General features: G+C 36.0%; 1 protein-coding gene across 1 annotated transcript in view; it reads right to left on the bottom strand.

Moving 5' to 3' along the window:
• Positions 1–6,585: 6,585 nt before the first annotated feature.
• PARP8 (poly(ADP-ribose) polymerase family member 8) overlaps positions 6,586–20,269 on the bottom strand; it is a 108,749-nt gene continuing 95,065 nt past the window's right edge. The window contains exons 17-26 of the mRNA XM_032206145.1: positions 18,754–18,819; positions 17,402–17,469; positions 17,005–17,053; positions 16,037–16,149; positions 15,798–15,870; positions 13,680–13,749; positions 11,772–11,848; positions 10,724–10,793; positions 8,669–8,753; positions 6,586–7,647 (exon numbers count right to left, since the gene is read on the bottom strand). Of these exons, the coding sequence (XP_032062036.1) occupies positions 7,545–7,647; positions 8,669–8,753; positions 10,724–10,793; positions 11,772–11,848; positions 13,680–13,749; positions 15,798–15,870; positions 16,037–16,149; positions 17,005–17,053; positions 17,402–17,469; positions 18,754–18,819 (774 nt within the window). The 3' untranslated portion in view covers positions 6,586–7,544. The remainder of the gene's footprint in view (positions 7,648–8,668; positions 8,754–10,723; positions 10,794–11,771; positions 11,849–13,679; positions 13,750–15,797; positions 15,871–16,036; positions 16,150–17,004; positions 17,054–17,401; positions 17,470–18,753; positions 18,820–20,269) is intronic.

Raw genomic sequence — 20,269 nt, 5'->3', positions numbered from 1 at the left:
CCATTTCTCAACAATGGAAAGCTTTCTTTTAAAAGTTACAGATTAGAATTGCTTTGCTGATGATAAGCTCTGGCTTTTGTTGAGCAAACCTTAAGCCAGGAGTTCCTGTATTTTTTTCCAGACATGATCTCTCGAGACTCATGCTGTTCTTGCTTCTGCAGCAGTCACTGTTCCTGCTGCTAGTGTTATTCCCACCGCTTCAGCATTTTGCAAGATGCCAGTTTTCTGGAACTGGCTGAAATCCAATAACTGATGCCTCGCACAGGGGCTTGCTACATTTAGTGCTGCTACTAAAAGGGTCTTACGCCCCATTCAGACGCTTCAATTTCCTTGTGTTGAATTACACTTCTACCCCTCATACTGGAATGGAAAATGTTTGCCACATTTAAGAAAATCATCCTGAGGGAGCTATTATGTGGGCTAATAAAAAACGTCAATTTAAAATCTACTTTTTTTTTTTACATGCTGTTGCTCTTTTTCACCTGTTTTGATGCTAGGCTTTTGCAAGGCACTGAGCCCTCAAGTAAGCTTTTGTTATACTCCTTAAGACTTCTTCTCTCCTGTAATCAGAGAGCTTGCACTGCGCTGAGAGCTGGGGCATAGCAAGGTTGTGTTCCTCACCTACTATTGACTTTATTTAGTTACTGCAGCTCTGTTTAAGCAGCCTCCTAATATTTCAGGTTGACAAATCCCTCTTGGAGGGGGCCCTGGCTGTGCGACCTGTGCAAAATCATTTGTTGCAATCTGCACTGCACAGTAATGCACAAAAACGAAGCTGGCCAAGCATGTAAACACAGCTTTAAGAATACAGCATGTACTCTTTCCAACAGCCATCAGATCTTTTATGATTTTCCTCCTGTCAAAAAGGCAATACTTCCATTTGGAAGCAGGTCCACTCCACTGCAAAAATTTTGTACTGCTGTCAGTTAACATTTGGATTATTTATCTCTCAGGTCCCACACTAAACTGCTCAACAGGTGAATACCGTTGACTATTGATTAACATTGAGAAAACATGAGATGCAGCAGTTTGGAAAAAGATCAGCAGTTAAGCTGGAGCTGGTACAAATCCTGTCCCTTCTGCTGTCTGTTGGTACTGATTTTAGAGGAGTCTGAAACTTCACTAATCATACAACTCTTGGCTTGTGAGCTTGGAAGTCACCATTTCTTCCAAATGTAAGGTCCCCAAAATAGGCATTATACCTCCATTACAGAACCCAGGTTCCAGCCTGTAGATTCCAATCAAAGGCATGTGATCAGTCATTTGTGCAGCAATGACATTTTTTCTTCTCTATTTACATTTGTGTAAAATACTTATCAGCATTCAGAATAGTATAATTTTAACATTTCTAATCCAAATCCTGCAATAATAAATAAACTTTACAAAGCAAAAGCTAAAACTTTCAAAAGATACAATATTCACCCATATAATTAAAATGAGCTCATAGGCAGAGGGAAAAAAAAAATACACTCGCTGAATTAATAACCAGTCCCACAAATGTCTGCATATTTTATGAGTTGCAGATGTGCATTTATACTTAAAACACACCCACATTAAGTACGACATTTTTCTTCATATATTTGTTGTGTTTTCCATGACAAAAACTGTTCTACAGAAAGAGAACTTCTTTAAAAGCAGTTATAAAATGCATCTTGAGACATTCTTGTGCATTTTATATGACACTATGCATGTGAAATCCTGCTTTAATTCTAGTATCTCTATTTTGAACCAGTCATGTAACACTTTCAGATAAACAGAGCATGAAAATCTATTTTTACTGATCACCTAAGTGTTTTTAAGAAGATTACTGCAGAAAAATTTTACTCCAATCATATGTGTAGAAGCATGGCATAAGCTTCAGGTTCTGTTGAGACTAGCAAAAGTCCAGAAGAGGCATGAGACTCCTTTTAATTCTTAGAAGACTGTTTTAACTTCGAACAGAGCTTTCAAAATAGTGCCCAAATGCACAGTGCTTGTTGAACAAATTCTGATTTATTGAAAGTAAACATTTACATTGGCTACAATGTTGTAACTGTTACAAAGCTGGATAAAAGAGGCTTAAAGAGCAATAGAAAGCAAGTGCAGTAAAAAGTGAATAGAGAAAATATTTGGCCTTAGTGATCTTTTGGCAGTATTTACATTATGTACATTTTGTTAAATATTTGTAGTAACTCTAAGGCACCATAGGCTAAATAGCAGGCTGCGGTAATGTTTTGTGCACAGAATTTAACAAATTTATTTGGAGAAAAAAAGGCTGCAGAGTTAAAAGAAACATAGGCATATTTTATGTTTACATAAAAGTGTGGCTGCTTCTTAAAATTCAAAGATACAACACATACTGGGTAAATTTAAGAATTATTTTTAGAACATTAAATGATTTTGAATGTGTATAAGGACTATTTTTACTGACTTGCTGGCATGTTTAATGGAATCTATTCTTCAACAGCTTTTTCACACATTACATATGTTCATCTAACTACTACTTGAATTCTTTGTTTTGTTTTTCCTAACAAAATGTTCTACCTAGTATATCATACTGTGTACAAAATCCCAATGCAAAGTGTAATGGGTCATAATTTACATCATCGCCATTCCCCAGCAGATGAAAGTTTAGCAGGAACACCCAGCCAAGTATTGCATTCATCACACCAAACAGCAGCTCAGTATTTTATTCTGCTCACTTGAGGCAGCTGCAGGCCTGGAGGTGGCCATAGTTGATGCCATGGTGAGGCAGAGGAGCCCAGGGTCTTCATAACCAAAATGTCCAAAACCAGATCAGGAAACTCACCTTCCTTGTGATAGCCTTGTGCACTGTACATGATGCTACATGTGCAGAGCACTGCTTTGCTTTAAATCTTTGCTTTTTTCCTTACCTCTCCCACTCAGAAGCACAGTCCCAATCCTCAGTGTTTTAAGGAATAAATTTGGTTTTCATTACAGCCCTGACTGCCTGAACTCTAGATACTTTTCAAACTGCTTTCACCCTGCATGCTCTGCAAACAAACAGCCTTGTTCACTTTAGTCCACAGGCCCGTCTTTCCCCTTGAGGTAGTGTTTGTAACAAGGAAATCCAGCAGGACACCGGGCCACCCCTTGGTTTTGTGCATGCCATGCCATAGGCCATACAGTGCCCTACCAGGCCCTGCAAAGCACGGGGAGGCTTGGGCCTACCTGCTGAGGTCTCTCCCACCTCTTCTCCCCACCACCTTCACCAGTGAGGCCTCTGCTGCTACCCCAGCCTTGGACAGCCAAAGAAGACCTGCCATGGCCCACCAGCCATGGACTGGGCACGCTGATGCCAGCTGCCGTAGGTCTTTTCATCAGAGGTGCTTGTAAAACACTTACCATGACAGTGAAGAACGACGACTACAAAAAACGCCTCTATTTGTTTAAGGGCCTAGCTCCCAGCACCTGCAGTGGGTGTCAGCATAATGTGGGATCAGCCCCCAAACCTGTATGTTTTGAAAATGCTAAGATTAAAGAGTGCTTTTGCTCTGGTAGAGTTTCTTCTCTTGTCAGCCACAAGAAGTACTCTTTTTATTTAACTTACATTTTCTACAGCCAAGAAGAAATCCATTTAAACCAATATAATGCTGAAGTAACTAGACACTCTTTCTGTATTTGTTTAGTTTTTTTCATGTTTCTTTTAAAATTATGATTCAGTTCATTCATTTGTCTGCTAATTATTTCCACGGTAAGAAGTGGTCTATAAGCATAGTATAACTGATCTAAGCACAAAGTCTTCTTTTGGAAGTGGTCTTATATTTGTATTAACAAAAGCATAACCTTAGCATTATTTCATCAGATGCATTTTTAGTACCAACAGTTATAATATTAAAATTATACAGCATCAGTAAGAGTTTTTCAAGGGCTTTAGAGAAAACACAAGCATAAACAATTCTGGTGTCATCAACTAGTTCCTTTAAAACGTTAAGCAGAATATTACACAAACTGACTATTTGATGGTAAGTAATGCAGAGCCCAAGATTCAGGTATCAGAACAGTGTAGCACTGCTGAAGAAAATAGAGCTATGCTGATTATAGATATAGTAAGAAAATAACCCAAATTGCTTAACCCCTTGAATGCTAAATATCAGTCTGAATTTCAAGAAAGGTCTAAAAATATCATTTTTGATTCTTTTCTCAATGTTTAGAATACGTATAGAAGTACAAATATGGCAATTTATAATTAGGGTGCAACATTAAAGGATTAACATATTTTTTCCATTTAAATGTCCATATTTGTGGGCTTATAATTTGGTGTCTGATGCAGAAGTAAGTTACAAAGCTACTTCCCAAGAATTCCCTTGGTTGCTCCATACTGGACATGGTCACAGATAGATAGATATGGCTTCATGGAGATTTCTACCAAGCAAATACTAAGAGCTTGGGGCTCTGTTTTCTCAGAGGTTAAAAGCTAGTTTTGAAAGGTTTATATTTTTACAGTAGGAGTTATAAAGATTGCTCTATCATCATGTCATGTACATGCACATGACAGCAGAGGAAGGCAAATGCAAGGACTTTATGGATAACACAGGGCTTTTTCTCAAATGACTTTGGCTTTTTGTTTCTCATCCTGTGGAATCCATGCAAATTAGTATTTGTAAGAATTGGACAATATGCAACTCCAGCCTTGCATAAAAACTCTACACAAAAGTCATTCAAATAAAATCTCCTCCTCAGGCTCACTCATTCCAGTTCTTTGTGAGAAAGTATTTGCTTCAGTTTTGAAGTCTGCTACAGAAGGGCTATTTGTTTTTGACTAACAAATCCAGAGAACCTCCCTTTTTTCCTTCACCTTTAAAAAATGAGAACTAACATTTTGCTAAAGGAACAATCTGAAGATTCGTTTTCACCAGCAGGTAACATAACACCAAAAAGTTTCCCGTTAGTGTTTTGGCTCAGGAAAAATTGACTGAGTTACTGTGTAGCAAGTGAAGTGTTGTTTAATTCCATTGCTTTGTATGCGACACTGGGCTTGTGTCCTTGCATTGTCCCAGGTATCCTTGCCACCTCTCAAGGTGGCCCAGCTCCCCCAAGCACAATGCTGCACTTCTCCCCATGCTGCAGTTTTGTTACCCCTATGTTTTCTCACCACACAAAGAGTGGGACCTCAGCTGCTGACACTTTGTTGTTGTTGTTGTTGTTTTACCTTTCCTACCAACAAACTTCCTGCCCCTTCAGATCCACCCTTCTCCTTTAAAGATTTTGCTCTGTCCCATTGCCTGTGCTCATCATATTGTCTTTTACTCTTGGTCATCCTCCTTCACCCCCATACTTTAGCTAGTCCCCTTGATAATCCCTGAAACAGGCCCTCTATAACAGCAAGGTCTCCTCATACATCTCTGGGGCCGGCTTTTCTCCACCTTCCCTTCCTCTCTCTCATCCATTTAAGACAATCTTCTGAGCAGTCTTAAAATTTGGCAGACATTATGTTTTCACTCCCTTTCCAGTGGTTGTACTTAGGGCACCATACATGGTCAGCATCATGACACCACTGTGCAAAGCAAGGCTAACTCACTCCAACAGCTACACTCAAGGTTTCTTCAAAAGGGTTCATTTATGACCCTGCTGTAACTTGAGGGGACTGGGAAGATGACTGCTTACTTGGCTTCTCCAGTTCATTCATGGTCTTCTTCTGTTCTTTTTTATTTTTTGAGGTCTCTCAGAGAGGTGAACAGTCAGCCAGCAAGTCAATGCAGGACTTGCAGGACAATTTGTGGACTTGCTTTCTAGTCTCTTTCTGTTTTCTACAAAAAGAGAGATTCAGACACATATTGCAGGACAAAATATGGGGGGAAGAGTATTCCAGGTTTTCAGCTCTACTTCTGAATTATGCTGATTTTGTGCAGCTACATAACCTAATGCAGTCTTTATGTAGATAGATAAATTTCAGGAATCCTCTTTGTTTCAAGAAGTTTGCTTTCAAGAACCTGTGTCACAACAGAACTAGAGTAGTGGTTCTCACATGAGGTGTCCACCAAATGAGAGTGAAAGTCAACAGAAATTCAATAGCAAAATGGGTTTCGAAAACAAAATTGGTTTGACAGGTCAGGTGTGAACCCAGAAAAATGGAGGTCACCAGCAAATAAGTCTGGAATGCTAAAAAAAAAAGACTTTAAGTATGTTCCAGTAATATTATTTTACTTGCAGGGCATTTCAATTGCAGCAAGGAATATGGGAGTATAACTTGGGACTAAAACCAGGGAATCACCCATTACCAGTAAATATGAACATTATCTTCCTAATGGAGTTCTATTTAAAAAAATAAATAAATACAAACACTAGCTGGTCTCTCTCCTATGCTTTTACTTGGCTCTTCAGTATCTTTATTAAAAACAAAAACCATGTAATAGCTGATTCAGTCTGTTTTTACTTTATCTGGTGGCTTGTACCACCAGGTGCAGGATGGCTACTGCGAGAGCTGCTGAGGGCACAGGATATTCTTTATGCCATGGAGACTAGGCCCTACCTGTGTGGCCATCACGCTTACTTGGAAAAAAAGCAATTAGTTTAAAGGACAAAGATTTTAATTGATTTGTTTTTCCTTAGAAATAAATTAATAAAAATATTTCACATGGAGAAAGTCAATAAAATTTTGCATTTGTTTATAGTTTCTGATGTACCAAAAATCAACCCAATCATATTAAAGCTCTAATCTGGCAAGTACTTTTACTTATTTGAATAAATTTAGCCACAGACCAGTCTTGTTAATGTTAGGATGAAAACATTAAAGAACTTTGTTTATCTGAAGAAACTGTAAAATCCAGTGTATAAAAACCAAACTTGTAGAAAGAAAGAAAGTTAACAGCTTCTGGATTTCCAGGTGTTTGCTAATCTTGTTTAATTAAAAAATATAATTGAGACGCTTAACGGATAAGAGTGTTTCCAGAGAGGATAAAAAAAACTAAACATACACCATTAGAGTCATTGCTTTACTTTGTTTCATTCATTACGTCAAAAATGTATTGTTGTTTTAACCTTTTGACTCTAAATCCTGGCTACACCTGTGTAAAATAAAATGAATCAAAGATAGCTGCAGGTAACCAATCTCTTTAATTTGACATGTTCCAGACAATCTTTTATTGTGTTTAAATATGAGAATATTTTACTTATTGCAAAGTATCCTGTATAACACAGGTTCTCCACTATAAAATCTTCTCTCTTGCTTATAATTCTCTCATTCTAAATTTAAAATACCAGTGTACAGTACTAAAACCTCCAATTGAAGAGTTTAATATAAAAATATCAGCACAAAACTCCTTTTTTAAATTCTGTTTATTGTGAGCAACCCAAATGCCTGTTTAATTATTATTAGTTGTAGTATATTAATAGACTTTGCACCCTACAGTTGCTAATTCATACCATCTCAGGTATTTTGATGAGATAAGAAATACTAAGTAAGAAAACAGTAAGTATTCAAAGGGTTAATTTGCTTATAATAATAATAATAAATTAGTTTTTTGCATCTTCTTCAGTTCAAAATCCAGCTTTGAGACTGAGGAAGGCTTCCAAATCACATCAATTAAATAACAGTGGTCCTTTTAACCAGTAGCAGTTTGATTGCCAATGACTCGAAGAATCTCTTTATGAATGCTTGGTTCCTGTGTATTTATACTTGTATCACCCACTTGACCATCTTCGTAACTAAAAAAAAAAAAAGTAAAAAAAATAAAATCAAGTTAGTGATGCTACCTAAAAGCGTTCAAAACTTTGTTTTATTCAATAATCAAAAGCACTTATTCTATGCTTTAACATGCTTACTATTCAAATGTTCTGCTGTACTTCATTGTTACACAAAGATCCTAAACTCTATAGAGAGTGAATGGTGGTAGGACTTCCATTGGCATTGAAACCCTAAGGCTGAACAGCCCATTGGGAATTCTGCAGTGCTGCCAGCACTGGGCCCATGGAAACGCAGTAGGAGCTCCCCTGTTGGTGGATGTATAAAGGAAAGGTCTGTTTCTGTGGCTGCTCCTGAACAGCCCCGCACAAGGCTGGTACCAAAGCAGGCACAAGGCCTGTGGCACCCAAACTCTTGTTACAAGAGGACCTGCACTTAGAGATGACACCATGAAATCTTCTGGGGTTTCGTCCTTGTTAAGAACCCATCTGCATTAAGGGATTGCATAGATAAAGAAATCCTGATCACTGCAAACCCTCAGAGCTGGTGAATCTGAAGTCTGTGCTTCTCCACTCATTTGCATGACTTTCTTTGCAGGGCTAAAATCTATGTCAATGTGTAATTACAAGTCATAGCTGAGAGGAAAAACACTCACATCACAGATAGGAAGCTTTTTCTCATTAATGAATTCTTTAGCTTTCAATCACACACCTGAATAGAAGAGAGATTTTGCAATACATGGAGAGACTTACTGCAACATAAGGCAATGCTATAGAGTGGGAAAAATCAGTAACACCCCATTCCTTGCATTTTTTTTCTTTATCAAAGTGACTACTAAATCTTTGTCACTAATGTATTCATATATTTTCTATCAAAATTAATTATAGAATAAAAATCTGAATAAAACTGAATAAAAACTGAAGCAATTCTCTAAAGAATTAGAAAGAAGTAACTTTTATCTGTTTTATTTCCAACTGTTGTCAGGATCATGGGGAAAAAGGCCTAGAAAAGACAGATATATGTTAAAAGAAGGTTTGTACTCACACAAAGAAAAATCTTGTACACACATGATCTGTATTGGGAACTACCCATATCTCCCCATGTTTGTGCAGATCAGATGAGGTTATCACTATCAGGGAAAGAATAAATTTCATAGTGATCAAAACATGTCAGGAAAATACTGCTTTAAAATATTAGCTTTTTTACACACTTTAAATAGCTTTGTGGGAATGTTGAATTTTCCAGTGCATGTCTGTGGCAAAGTGTAGTCTCCAAGCTGGCTGTTAGTACAAACAGGGAGATGAACTTGATTCTTGTTTCCAAAATACATTCTACTTTCCAGAAAACACAAATGCTTGATGTATGGGAGCCAGTTTGTTAAGAAATGATTTTAAACTAAAGTTGGCTTTTATGATCATTTGGTACTTCTCATAAACAAAGTTCTTTGAAGGCCCAAGACCTGCTCTAGAGACTAGTAAACAAGAAAAATGAAAATGTATGCTTATTAAAAACTGATTTTAAATGGACATAGGGCTGTTAAGGAGGATCTGAGTCAACTAATGGCTTTGGCACAGACATGTTTGTGTTTGATGATGGCTGAGACAACAGTAAGATGTAAAAGACAACACCTGAAACTGAGATGCCAAAGATTAGAGATTTGCAATACTACCAAATATTTTTTAAAACTTAAGCACACCAAGTATAATCAAGGGGATTGTGAAACTTGCCAAAACTTGCTCAACATTTAGAAAACAATGATAGGCTGTTAAACAGCCTAATGAGAACAACATAGGAAAGAAACATTCTTATTTCTAGGTAGTAGCAGAAAAAGTTTCTATAAATGCATCTAAACACTACCATGAATAAGTGCATACCAAATTTTTACATTATTTCTTCATTTAATTTTAGTTTTTAACAAACATTTATTTGTTGTAATTTATTTCAAATTTATATTTGATAGACACCTTCCCCCAAACACTTTGCAAAGAAAAGTGAAGTAATAAATATAGTAAATAATTTTACAATAAAGTAAAATATGTTTTACCATATATTTTAACCCTTACAACATTCACAATCCATTGAGAAATGCAAAGGAAGAATGACAGAGATAAAAAAGTCCTACATATTCATCTCTTCTATCCCATATTAATACTTGGGAAAGGTATCATTTATATTTAGAAACTTCAAGCATTTTTAAGAAGTAAATTCTAGTAAAGCCTGCATTCATTTCATAGCTTTTTTTGAAAGCTACAGTCATAAAGTTGTGTATTTTCCTATCCAGATCATGTTTAAGTTTCATGTTGACTGACAGCCTTGATCATATTAAATATTTTACTTCAACATCTGAAAAATAATTATTTTAAAAAGTAGCATAAAAATAGCTTTCATTTTGAAAGAACATCCTTTCTACCATGCCTTAATTTTTACTTTTTAAAATAAACAAATGCTGAAAATGGAGGTCAAGCTGAGTTCAATCTGATTTCTTTTTATTTGGCCAATGAGACTCATTACCAATTGCTCTTACTCAAATTTATTTTTTTTTTTCTCGGAAGCTGCTGTTTTCATTAATTACTAATAGAATAGCCAAGTCTTTCAGGAATAATTGTAATCATATGGAATGGATTTTAACTTCACAAAAATTCTGAAGCAGTCCAGAACAAGAAGCTGGCTACCAGATGAACAACACGTTTGCCTGAGAAATGCAAAATTAATTGGAATTCGATAGGAAAGCTTCTGTTTCTCAGAATTTTGTGTTCAATGTTTTTATTAAATGCTTGCAAGAAGTCACCATTTCAAATAAAGACTTTCTTTGGATCATATTGATGACTTAGGAATATGATCATATTTGAAAGACAGACTGGATGATCAGTCACTTTGTGCATATGATTATTTCAGAAAAAATCAGGTTATGTTACAGGTTTTCTTTGAAGAAGGAAGTGTTCCGAACTGAAACACAAAGATTATTAAACAAGTTTTTATATAACTACCAATTGTTTCTGACCTAAAACCAACCTATACTGGAACTAATGTTGATGCTGATTTATATACAGTGTTGCTGTACCTATGACTAAAACAGTTTTTCAATTACTTTCAGCTTACCTTCACATAAGGCTATGCATTTTAAGTTACGGCTTTGCAAAAATTGTGACTGTTGTCCTTTCTTCTGTGACTGAGAAAACAAAACAAAACAAAACAAAACAAAACAAAAAAAGAAAACTTAATTAGCACTGTAAGGCAAACAGTGAAAAAGTAGAAAAGCTGCTATTGTGTAAACCACTGCTGTCAGTGGTTTATTAATAAGCAAAGATAGAGGTTGTCATTCTAAAACATTTTTTTTTATTATCATAGGAAAGATTTGAACTCTACCCAGAAAGAAAGCTTACCAATTATTATAGAATCAAGAATAGTACTAGAAATATCATAGTGCTATGGATAAACAAATTGCAAAAAAAAAACAAAAGAAACACAGTGAATTTGATCCGTGATTCTTTGGCTACTACCTTGATACTGCTGGCCTGCTCATTTATGAGAGCTTCTGCACTTACATACCAACTTTTCTTCAAAGCAAGATTATCCTACAGTTCTTGTGTGTTAACCATGGAGACAGATGTAATTTCTCAAAATTTAGTCCTATACATAATTGCTATGAGTTTGCTTTAAATAAAGCAGAATTATAGTGGTCTAATGTGTAGAAACTGAAAAAAAAACAAAAAAAAAACAAAAAAAAAAAAAAAACGAAACCAAACCAAACCAAAAACAACAAATGACTTGGTATAAGTGAAATACTATGCTAATTCTCCAGTAATAATCATTTTCAATTCTTTTTGCATTGTTCTTCAGTAAAAAATCTAGAGTTCAAAAAGCAAGTACTTGCTAAGGGTCATAATGCTATCTGTATTTTGTTGTTGTTCTCTTCCCAAATACTTCTGTTTGGAAAAGAAGGGTACAGGGGCCTGTAGTACACTCCATAAATTCTTACTAAAACAATTGGGCTGTATTTGATGGTTACAGACTCTGGACTAGTTGATTTCATTCAATGAAGTAAAATTGTTAACCTTCACAAAGGGAATATTGCCTTCTTTTCTGATATCAAGTTCCCAAACATAAAACCATAAAACTTCCAGAGATGGTTGATACACTACCGTACCTGTGATGTGTTACTGCCCTTACTGCTTGAAGCTGGTTCATCTTTAGCTGACACCTTCTGCTGCTTCTTGTTCATCCCTAAGATATTAAAATCACATAAAATACCCTGGTATATAAATGCAACAATAACCAAAATTAAGTATGGAGAGGTATGCAAGAGGTAACATGGTGGGAATCACACACAGTCTTTTTCATGGCAGCCAGAAAGGTAGTTTTTGTTGGTAGACAGCTTTCTTTGTCAAAGATAATTTGATTTAAACCTGCAAATTACCTGTATACCTGCATGTGTTACAAAGACCATGGGAAAGCCAAATTAGCACCACACAGGTAGGAAAGTGAGATTAAATGACACTGAGTTCAGCTCAGGAATTTAATCCTGAGTTTGTCATTGTTTAACAGATTTGCATCTTCAAATGCCTTGAGTTTAACTGACCCTACTCAGGCTGAAATAACAGTCTGATTTACTGTAGGTGGGACAGTAATATAATGAGAAAGAACTTTATGTATTCATCTTTAGCATTATTTAGACTTTTAGTAAATCCAAATAAAATTTTCAATAGTAGTTCATTTATTTAGAGGTAGTTTTAAAGTCTAGCTAGATTTAAATGGCTTATCTACAGCTGAATATATTATTATTCAGACACTTTGGATGAAATTTCCATCTGAGAAATTTAGACATCTATGTTTGTACCTTAGATGTTGCATACATTCATCACATTGGGTTTAATAAAATTCCTGTACTGTATGCTGTTACAGACATCCTTTCTTTTCCACTGTCCCACATTTCTTGACAGTTTGAAAACACAAACTGAATTATGGCAAAAAGTAAGTTTATGAAGTAATGAGGATTATAGACTCTGTTGTGTTTTTTATTAGCATAAAGTATTATATATTTCATAGGCATAGACTTCCTTTCTGGAGGAGACTGGATGGAAGGGACTGAGAAAGGCAGGAAGAGGAGAAAAAGCACACTGAAATTGACAAAACAATGCTGTCCAAAAATAAAGTAATTTTGTTAGATGATGGTGCTTCAACCTGAGCTTTCAGTGAGTCCTAAAATGCTTCCATACTTGTGTAATTTCTGAAAAGCTAACAGTGCATTTAAACTCTGCTGATATTAAAACCAAGTAAGTAGTAGTAAGAAATGCTAAGCTCTACAAACTGATTGTGACATTACCTAAAATTACCAGAAGGTATAACTAACACTCTCAAAATTAAATTTACCTTCATGCACATGAACACACATTTATATATGAGGAAATGGTAAATACAACATAACTACAGGAGACTTTAAAATATCTATAAATGTTTCTTAATGTACACACTGGTATATCATGTTTCTGTTATGCTTCTATTTATGATTTTATTCTCATATAGAAAACTCTACATGACTCACTTTTGGATTTACTAGTGGGACAAATTAAATTTCCTGCCCTTGCCATGTTAACATGAACACATCCTGTATCTTTTATGTGACCCTGACATGGCAATACTTGGGAATATTCTTAAACATATGCTGTTGAACATGTCTGTTGATAAATACTTGTTCTGTCAGATCAGGTCCTAAAAGCCTGTAACTATGTGGATAGTTCTAGATGAACTTAGGCAGATACCGATAAAAAAGTAACAAAGTTGGATTTCCCTGGCATAGTCAAGGCCTGCTTCACTACAAACAGCATCCAACTCTAGCTACTATTTACTTCAAGCTTTCAAGATACTCAGCACCTTTGAAAATGAGGATGGGTACTTAATAAGGGAAAATATAATTTATTAAAAAAAAGAGAAAATCTAAGCTTGGACTACAAAGATAAATACTACAGTATTGTAAACAGTGATGCTGGTAAGAAAAGCAGTTGACTAAGACACCCCCCTATATTTCTCCAATTTTAGAGTGATTTATAAATATCACCTGAGTAACCAAATGATATGCTTGACAATGGACTAAGGTAGATTCCACTTCCAAACATTGCACCATGGAGCTGAAAAAGAGAGAGAAGAATGTCTGTTTAACAATTATTTGGTTATCTGGACAAAGTACAAATGATAAACACACGTCTTGATGTAGATCAGTATCCAGCCCATTGCGCTGATTTATTGACTGGTAATAAATGGTTTTCAAAGAAGTCTCTAAAAATAAAACAACCAAAACCAACAACAAAAGAAAACAAAATGCTGTGAATATACAACTATATGTTCTGGAAACTGCATCCAAATGCCCAAAGATAATTTTATATCAGATTTGTACATAAAATTGCATTTTCTGTCTTAAAATCTAACATTACCATGAGGGATGCCTAACATTACCATGAGGGATGCTACGTGCTTCTAAAGTGGCCAAATACACTTCAGCCTTAAGAAGGGTGAGCAGCTCACCATGTGTCTCACATCAAAACCTTTGCAGGAACCACAGCCTAAGCCAGCCTTTGAGGGGCTAGGTCCAGAAGGTGTTTCCAAAGTACACCAGCTGGCCTTGGATGAGCAAACAATTCAGCAACAGCTGCTTTTATTTTCTTTCAAAAATGAAGATATGGTGATAACACCACTCATATGCTAAAAAAAATAATAAAACTGTCACTAGTTCAACCAGAGTATTGGAAGAATGGGTTCAACCAAGCTTTTGCCTGAGCCAATTCAGCCATACATATTCTATCTCTTCAGGACAGTGTTTTAGCCACAGAGCTATAAAATGTCTGAAAAGAAGAGAGGAAAGGGAAGAATCTTCTTCACCAACATAACTGCTCTATGTCACAGGGCCTAGGCAAAGGGCCTGTAGGCAAAGCAACAAAACAAGCACATTTTATTAGTAATTTTCTTGTCTAGAAAAAGGGATATACAGTTTTTGCTTCTCCTCAAGAGATTGACTGCCTTATGAGGCTTTCAAGAAACCACACAAAGTAGTTGGTGGAGCACATGCAAGAACCCAGAGTATCTCCTGTGAAGGTAAATGTTATGAACACTGAGCTTCAGAGTCATGCTTACCCTCATTTCTTTGCTCTGACCCCACGACATTTGCCTTATGTCTGCAATGTGTCAGCACTCCTACAGAAATGCAGTCATGCTCTCACTCCTCCAAGTCCTACAGTATTGCACAGGATCCCTGGTGAGCAGATACTTTTCCTGACTGATTGGTACTGAGGTAAGCAGAATGAACAGGGCTCACAATATGGCTTAGTCATGTGAGAGATCTAAAAATGATAACTTGTATAAAACAGACTTGTATGATCTGCTTCCTCCTATTTCCATAAAAAAAAAAAAAAAAAAAAAAAGATACAAAAACAAACACCAAGCATAAAGGGGTTTACTTGCGTAATTTTGGAGCTTAAATCTTGCTTTCTTGGTGAAGTGTCTTACAAAGATGCTAAGAAAAACATCCAAAGCATTAAGAGGAACAGCAGAGTTCCATTCCTTTTTTTCTAGTACATCCTGTTCCCTAGACCATAGTAAGAACCCTTGAATCCTCCTCTAAAGTATCTAATCAGGATCATGGATTCATCACTGGTGAACAGCTGTCAAAACTGTGTTGCTAAAACACTACGAATCACAGTCCTCTAGTCCCTCTGCTACTGACTACTTTGCCCTGCAAGAGTGGTCTTGCAGAGAAATCAAACTGAAGTTTGCTATAGATCCCTCCTTACCAGTATGCTCGCATTCCCCTTGTAAGAAAACTTGAGGAGCTGAGAAGGCACTGTAACCTGTCTTCTGTAAAGCTAGTATACTCTGGGATCCTATAATATAGGCATACATTTTAATCTCAGACTGCTTTTAGGCAGTACCGAACTAAACCTCCTGGAGGTGCTGCTGTGTAATGTAAAACTGAAACACAGATTCTACCAATGGGATTTTTTAAAGCTATTTTAGCAGATACCTAACTTCATTTTAATTGCTTCAGAAAAGTCTCTTTTCCAGGAAGTCACCTCTTTTTAGCACCTACACGACTACCAGAAACACAACCCTTGACAACTCACCTAATTTTAATATGTAATCAAACATGCACAGGTTAGCTGAAGTCTTTTAGTCTACTATTTACCTGAAGCCTCGTATTGGAAGCAACAACCAAGCCGTTCCTCAGGATGGAATGCCAATTTTCAATGTGTGAACCACTGAAAAATTAAAAAGAGAAAGCATTAAAATCCACAGTGTAAAATTCAAAATGAAATCAGTAATCCTTTAAAACAATACATTCGCGGCTATAAACCTCAAATGGTAAGAACAAAAAACAGCATGGCATTTTAGTAACCTTTGATTAATACAAAGATATGGACTCACTGAAATGCAAAGGTACTTCCATAAAGGTTTTTAGCAGCTCGGAAATTGGATTCTTTGGCTGGTGGACTGCTGAGAAGTAGGAACTGGTGGGGAGTGTGCATAAACTTTAGTTGCTGTAAAATATAAAAGTTCATATGTGAAAAGAAATTGATGGACACAAAAGAACTGCATTTCCAGAATGGTAGTTCTTAATATATCACACTGTTTTGCACAATATATGACTGCATCTAAATACCTACACAAACTAAATTGAAATAGGTCTCATTACCATACCTTTTATCTGAAATCAAACAGTAAAAACAGTCTTCGGCATATGAAACATATGGAAGTTTCTGAAACAGATTTCAGCCTAATACGGCTCTAGTAAGGTAATTAATTTGAACAATTTCATCACAGTATTTTGATCAGAGTTGGCTTTGAATTAAAGTTCAGATTTGAAAGGCTGCAGATTATTATGCCCTTAAACAGAACATCGGAGGCATATATATACTAATAAATTAATCTCAGCACCATCCTTCTAAAATTCCAGAGCTATATTCTTTTTACTGTATATTCAAGTTCTCTGTAAACTACAAGTTCATGGTATTCTCAACTTGTGTTCTCAGTTTACACAACTGGTGTGTTATATAAAAAGCAGTGCAGATGAACACCACAATTTTGTATTTAACATTCTAAACGGTAACTAAAACAGTGAATTTTTCACCCAATCTCAGATGACTGCAGGTAGACACTTGCATTTGAGCTACTCACCTCAAATAGAATTTTTATGACTATAATTTGTTTGACTTGACTTAGATATGCACAACATGATTCTATGAGTCATAACCTGAAACTGCCAACTTCTCTCCACTGTTTGTTAATGGGGTCCATGTGACCAGTTTGAACATAGACATCCACATGTGGCCAGGAGACTCCCATCAAATAAGAGCCATGAGAAATAAGAAAATAAAGAACCCACAGACACTTACCCTATTCACTGGAAGCTTCACAATGTGTGATCTGTTACTAGAAATAACCCTACAAGAAGAAACAGTTCTATGTATTAGGCATGATAACCAAGAACTTTCCTTCTTAAAAACATTATGCACAGCCAGAACAAAGCACTGAGCTGCACGCCTTTGAATCTATCAGATAAAAGTAGAACAAATCTTGACTGCAAGATCCATCTGAGGCCATAAAATAAGTTAGCAGTGTTCTCAGTTGCCCCAGATGAGCTCCAGAAACAGCTCATAAACAAAGCAGCTGCAAACATTAGCTTTAGTATTAATTCTTAGGGTAAGCTTATACCAAATTAAACTGGTGAAGTCATTATTCATTCAACTTGATACTTTAATAATTATCATCTCACGTGAGTCAATTTTATACCATTGTAGAAGAGGATGTGCAAGTGGGTCTTGTTTATCCATCTGCTTCTTTATTTCCAAGTAAGGTGCCTAGAAGATAGTAATTATGTCCTTTATTGTTAGTTGAAATCATAAGGTTAAATTTTATGTTACATTGCCCATGATTTCTTCTATTAAATGGGACGAATACATGGGACTCGTTATTAAGCTTAAATCATAGCTTTGCTGACATTTGGCGTTGTACAGTTATAAATGTGTTTTGACAACAAGAAGAATTAATATAGCAATTATTTTCCCTGGAGTAAAATAATAAGCATGTAATTAGCATCAAAATGAGTATATTATAGCAAAACATTGGTGATCTCAGGGATAACAGTAGAAGATGTACTTATGTTAAGTTTCTGGGTTAAGGAATTGGACTGGAACTTCACAAAATCTGGTTTCTCAAAATACCCCAAGATAATCCACCCCATTTTTTTTAAACAGTTACATGGTATAAACTGGTAAAGTAAAATACTGTTAGCAGCTTAAATTCCCTTAAAAAGCATTTTCTTAATTTTTATCTCATTCCTTTAAAACTATTCAGTCAAATTGTTATTTTAACATTAAAAAAAGTAAAATGTTGGTTATTTTTCTCTTTAAGAGATTATTATATTAAGTAAAAAAATACACGGTTTTATTTTCAATGTGTTTTACTGCTCTCTATACCTCATTCTTCATTCCAGAATCCCAAAGTACTTTAGAAATACATACAAGATACAATTTTTAAGCTCTTGTGAGGTTACATGTATGTAACAGTTGGAAAAGCAAGGTATATCGGAGAGATTTCAATAATCAGTTGTAATCAGCTGGGCTGCTTGGGAAATGAAGTGTTGCTATAAACATAAGTACAGCTATCAGATTCTGTCCCACTGTGAATATTGAGAAATCACATGGTAGTAATCCCATGAGACCCAACCTTCCAAGTCCCCAACCACACTTAGCTGAACAAGTGTTTTGTTATAACAGAAATAAAGCTATCATTCAGAACACCATCACAAAATCAATTTCTTTTGCTTTGGAAATAAAAGACTCAGTTTGACTTGGATATTTCCAGAAATGCAGCAGTTGGTGATTATCTTGTTACAATGCCCCATTCTGCTGTTATTATCTCTTATTTAAACTTCAAAAGACATGAATTCTACTTCATCACCTTAATTTCGTTGCTACTGTGGATACTGTAGGTTTGTTATTTTTAGCACACGTTTTATTATTATTACGGCTCAATAGAAAATGGCTGATACTATTGCCTTCCCCACCCATCACAGGCCTCATATAAACATCTTCCTAGTTCTAGAAAAAGCTATTATGTTATGTAAAGATTTTTAAACTCACCTGTGTCATCTCTCTAATAGAAGTGATACTATCCAATGCTTTCATGACTCGGTCATAATTCTTCTTCTGATGTAATATAAAATAAGCAAATAAATTAACAGACTATTGGTCTTTGGCTCTACAAAACTCTCATTTTTTTGATGTGAAGTCCTCATCAAAGTTTGGATGAATGTTCACCAAGCCATTCCTTTCTTTTTTTTTTTTTTTTTGAATAGCTTCCTTCCACCTTATCTATACACAGACTTACTCCTTCATAGTTCACAAAAATTTCACCAAAAATGTTATCATGATGGCTGTTATTTGAATTTCACTAGAATCTCAAATACACCACAATGTAACTCAAAAGATTAGGTCACTTTTTAAACAAATATTTGTAACTAAACACAGGCTCTGCTGGTTATTTGGATAATATTCTATTAAGTATGCAATGAACAAACAGCTGTTAAATAAGATGCTAAATAAGCAGATGTGTTCACTTTGCTAACAACTCTAGAAAACGTCAGAGGTCTCTCAGCTGTCTCTCTGCTTCATCCTGACCCTTGCTTACCTTCTGCCTAGGAACCGCTACCAGAGGACTCCACCTTTTCTGAGCAGATGAGCTTAACAGTCTGTGCTTCACCAGCTCCACATGCAACACCACCTTCAGGAGCTCCAGCTCCCTGTCTGTAGGTCTTACCAACTCCTGCCCATGGACTTTCACCTCATCCATGCTGGCATTCTTGCTAGAGGAGATGAGAGTGGGCCATGCCAGCCTAGGGCTGTCTCTACTCCTCTTCTTGCAAGACACCTTTTCATATTCCTTATACCACTTTACACTCTTGCCCTGCCCAGCTGCTAGTCTCCTCATCAGCCCCTTTCCAAGCTCCTCTGGCAATTCTTCCTTCCCATGCACTACAGAATACATTCACCCCTTCCTCTGAGGAAAAACCACTGTTATCTGGCCTTTGTTCAGGAAAAGTGGGATGCTTCCCCATGCAGGCCATCCGAAGTTCTCATGTATACCCTTGAGGATGGCTCAAGTGAGTTATAATAGGTTCATGGCTTCCCTAGAGTTTCCCTGAGAAGCAGCATTTGCAGTCTGAAGAGCAAACAATTCTTCAAAATTTAATACTTGTACATGACCTGACTTTTATGTCCAACATTTGATAAAAGTAAGTTTAAGGACATAATAGTTTGCAAAGAGAAAATGAAATAATAGCAATAACCACTTTAAGAATGGAAAGTCCAAATTGTACATTGAGAGAAGACACCAAAGATGGTGTTTTTTCATCTATAGTTTGTGTCTTAAAAGAAGTTCTTGGCTTCAATCTAACTTTAAATGCAACTTAAAGTTTATTCCCAAATACCTTGTCAGAGACAATTAAACAAAAATAGAGAGTTCTGAAAACAGCCGCATGCTTGTGCTATATGCTGGAGCTGTATCTTTTTTAGTAGAGGACACTCAAGAATAAGGCTTTGCTTTGAAACCTAATGCATTATTAAAACTAAGCAATGACACAATGAAAGGCAACTACTT

This window comes from Aythya fuligula, chromosome Z (genome assembly GCF_009819795.1).
Source record: "Aythya fuligula isolate bAytFul2 chromosome Z, bAytFul2.pri, whole genome shotgun sequence".
Taxonomy (NCBI): Eukaryota; Metazoa; Chordata; class Aves; order Anseriformes; family Anatidae; genus Aythya; species Aythya fuligula.
The sequence above is the reverse complement of the archived record's forward strand: the minus strand, read 5'-3'. Positions and strand labels throughout refer to the sequence as shown.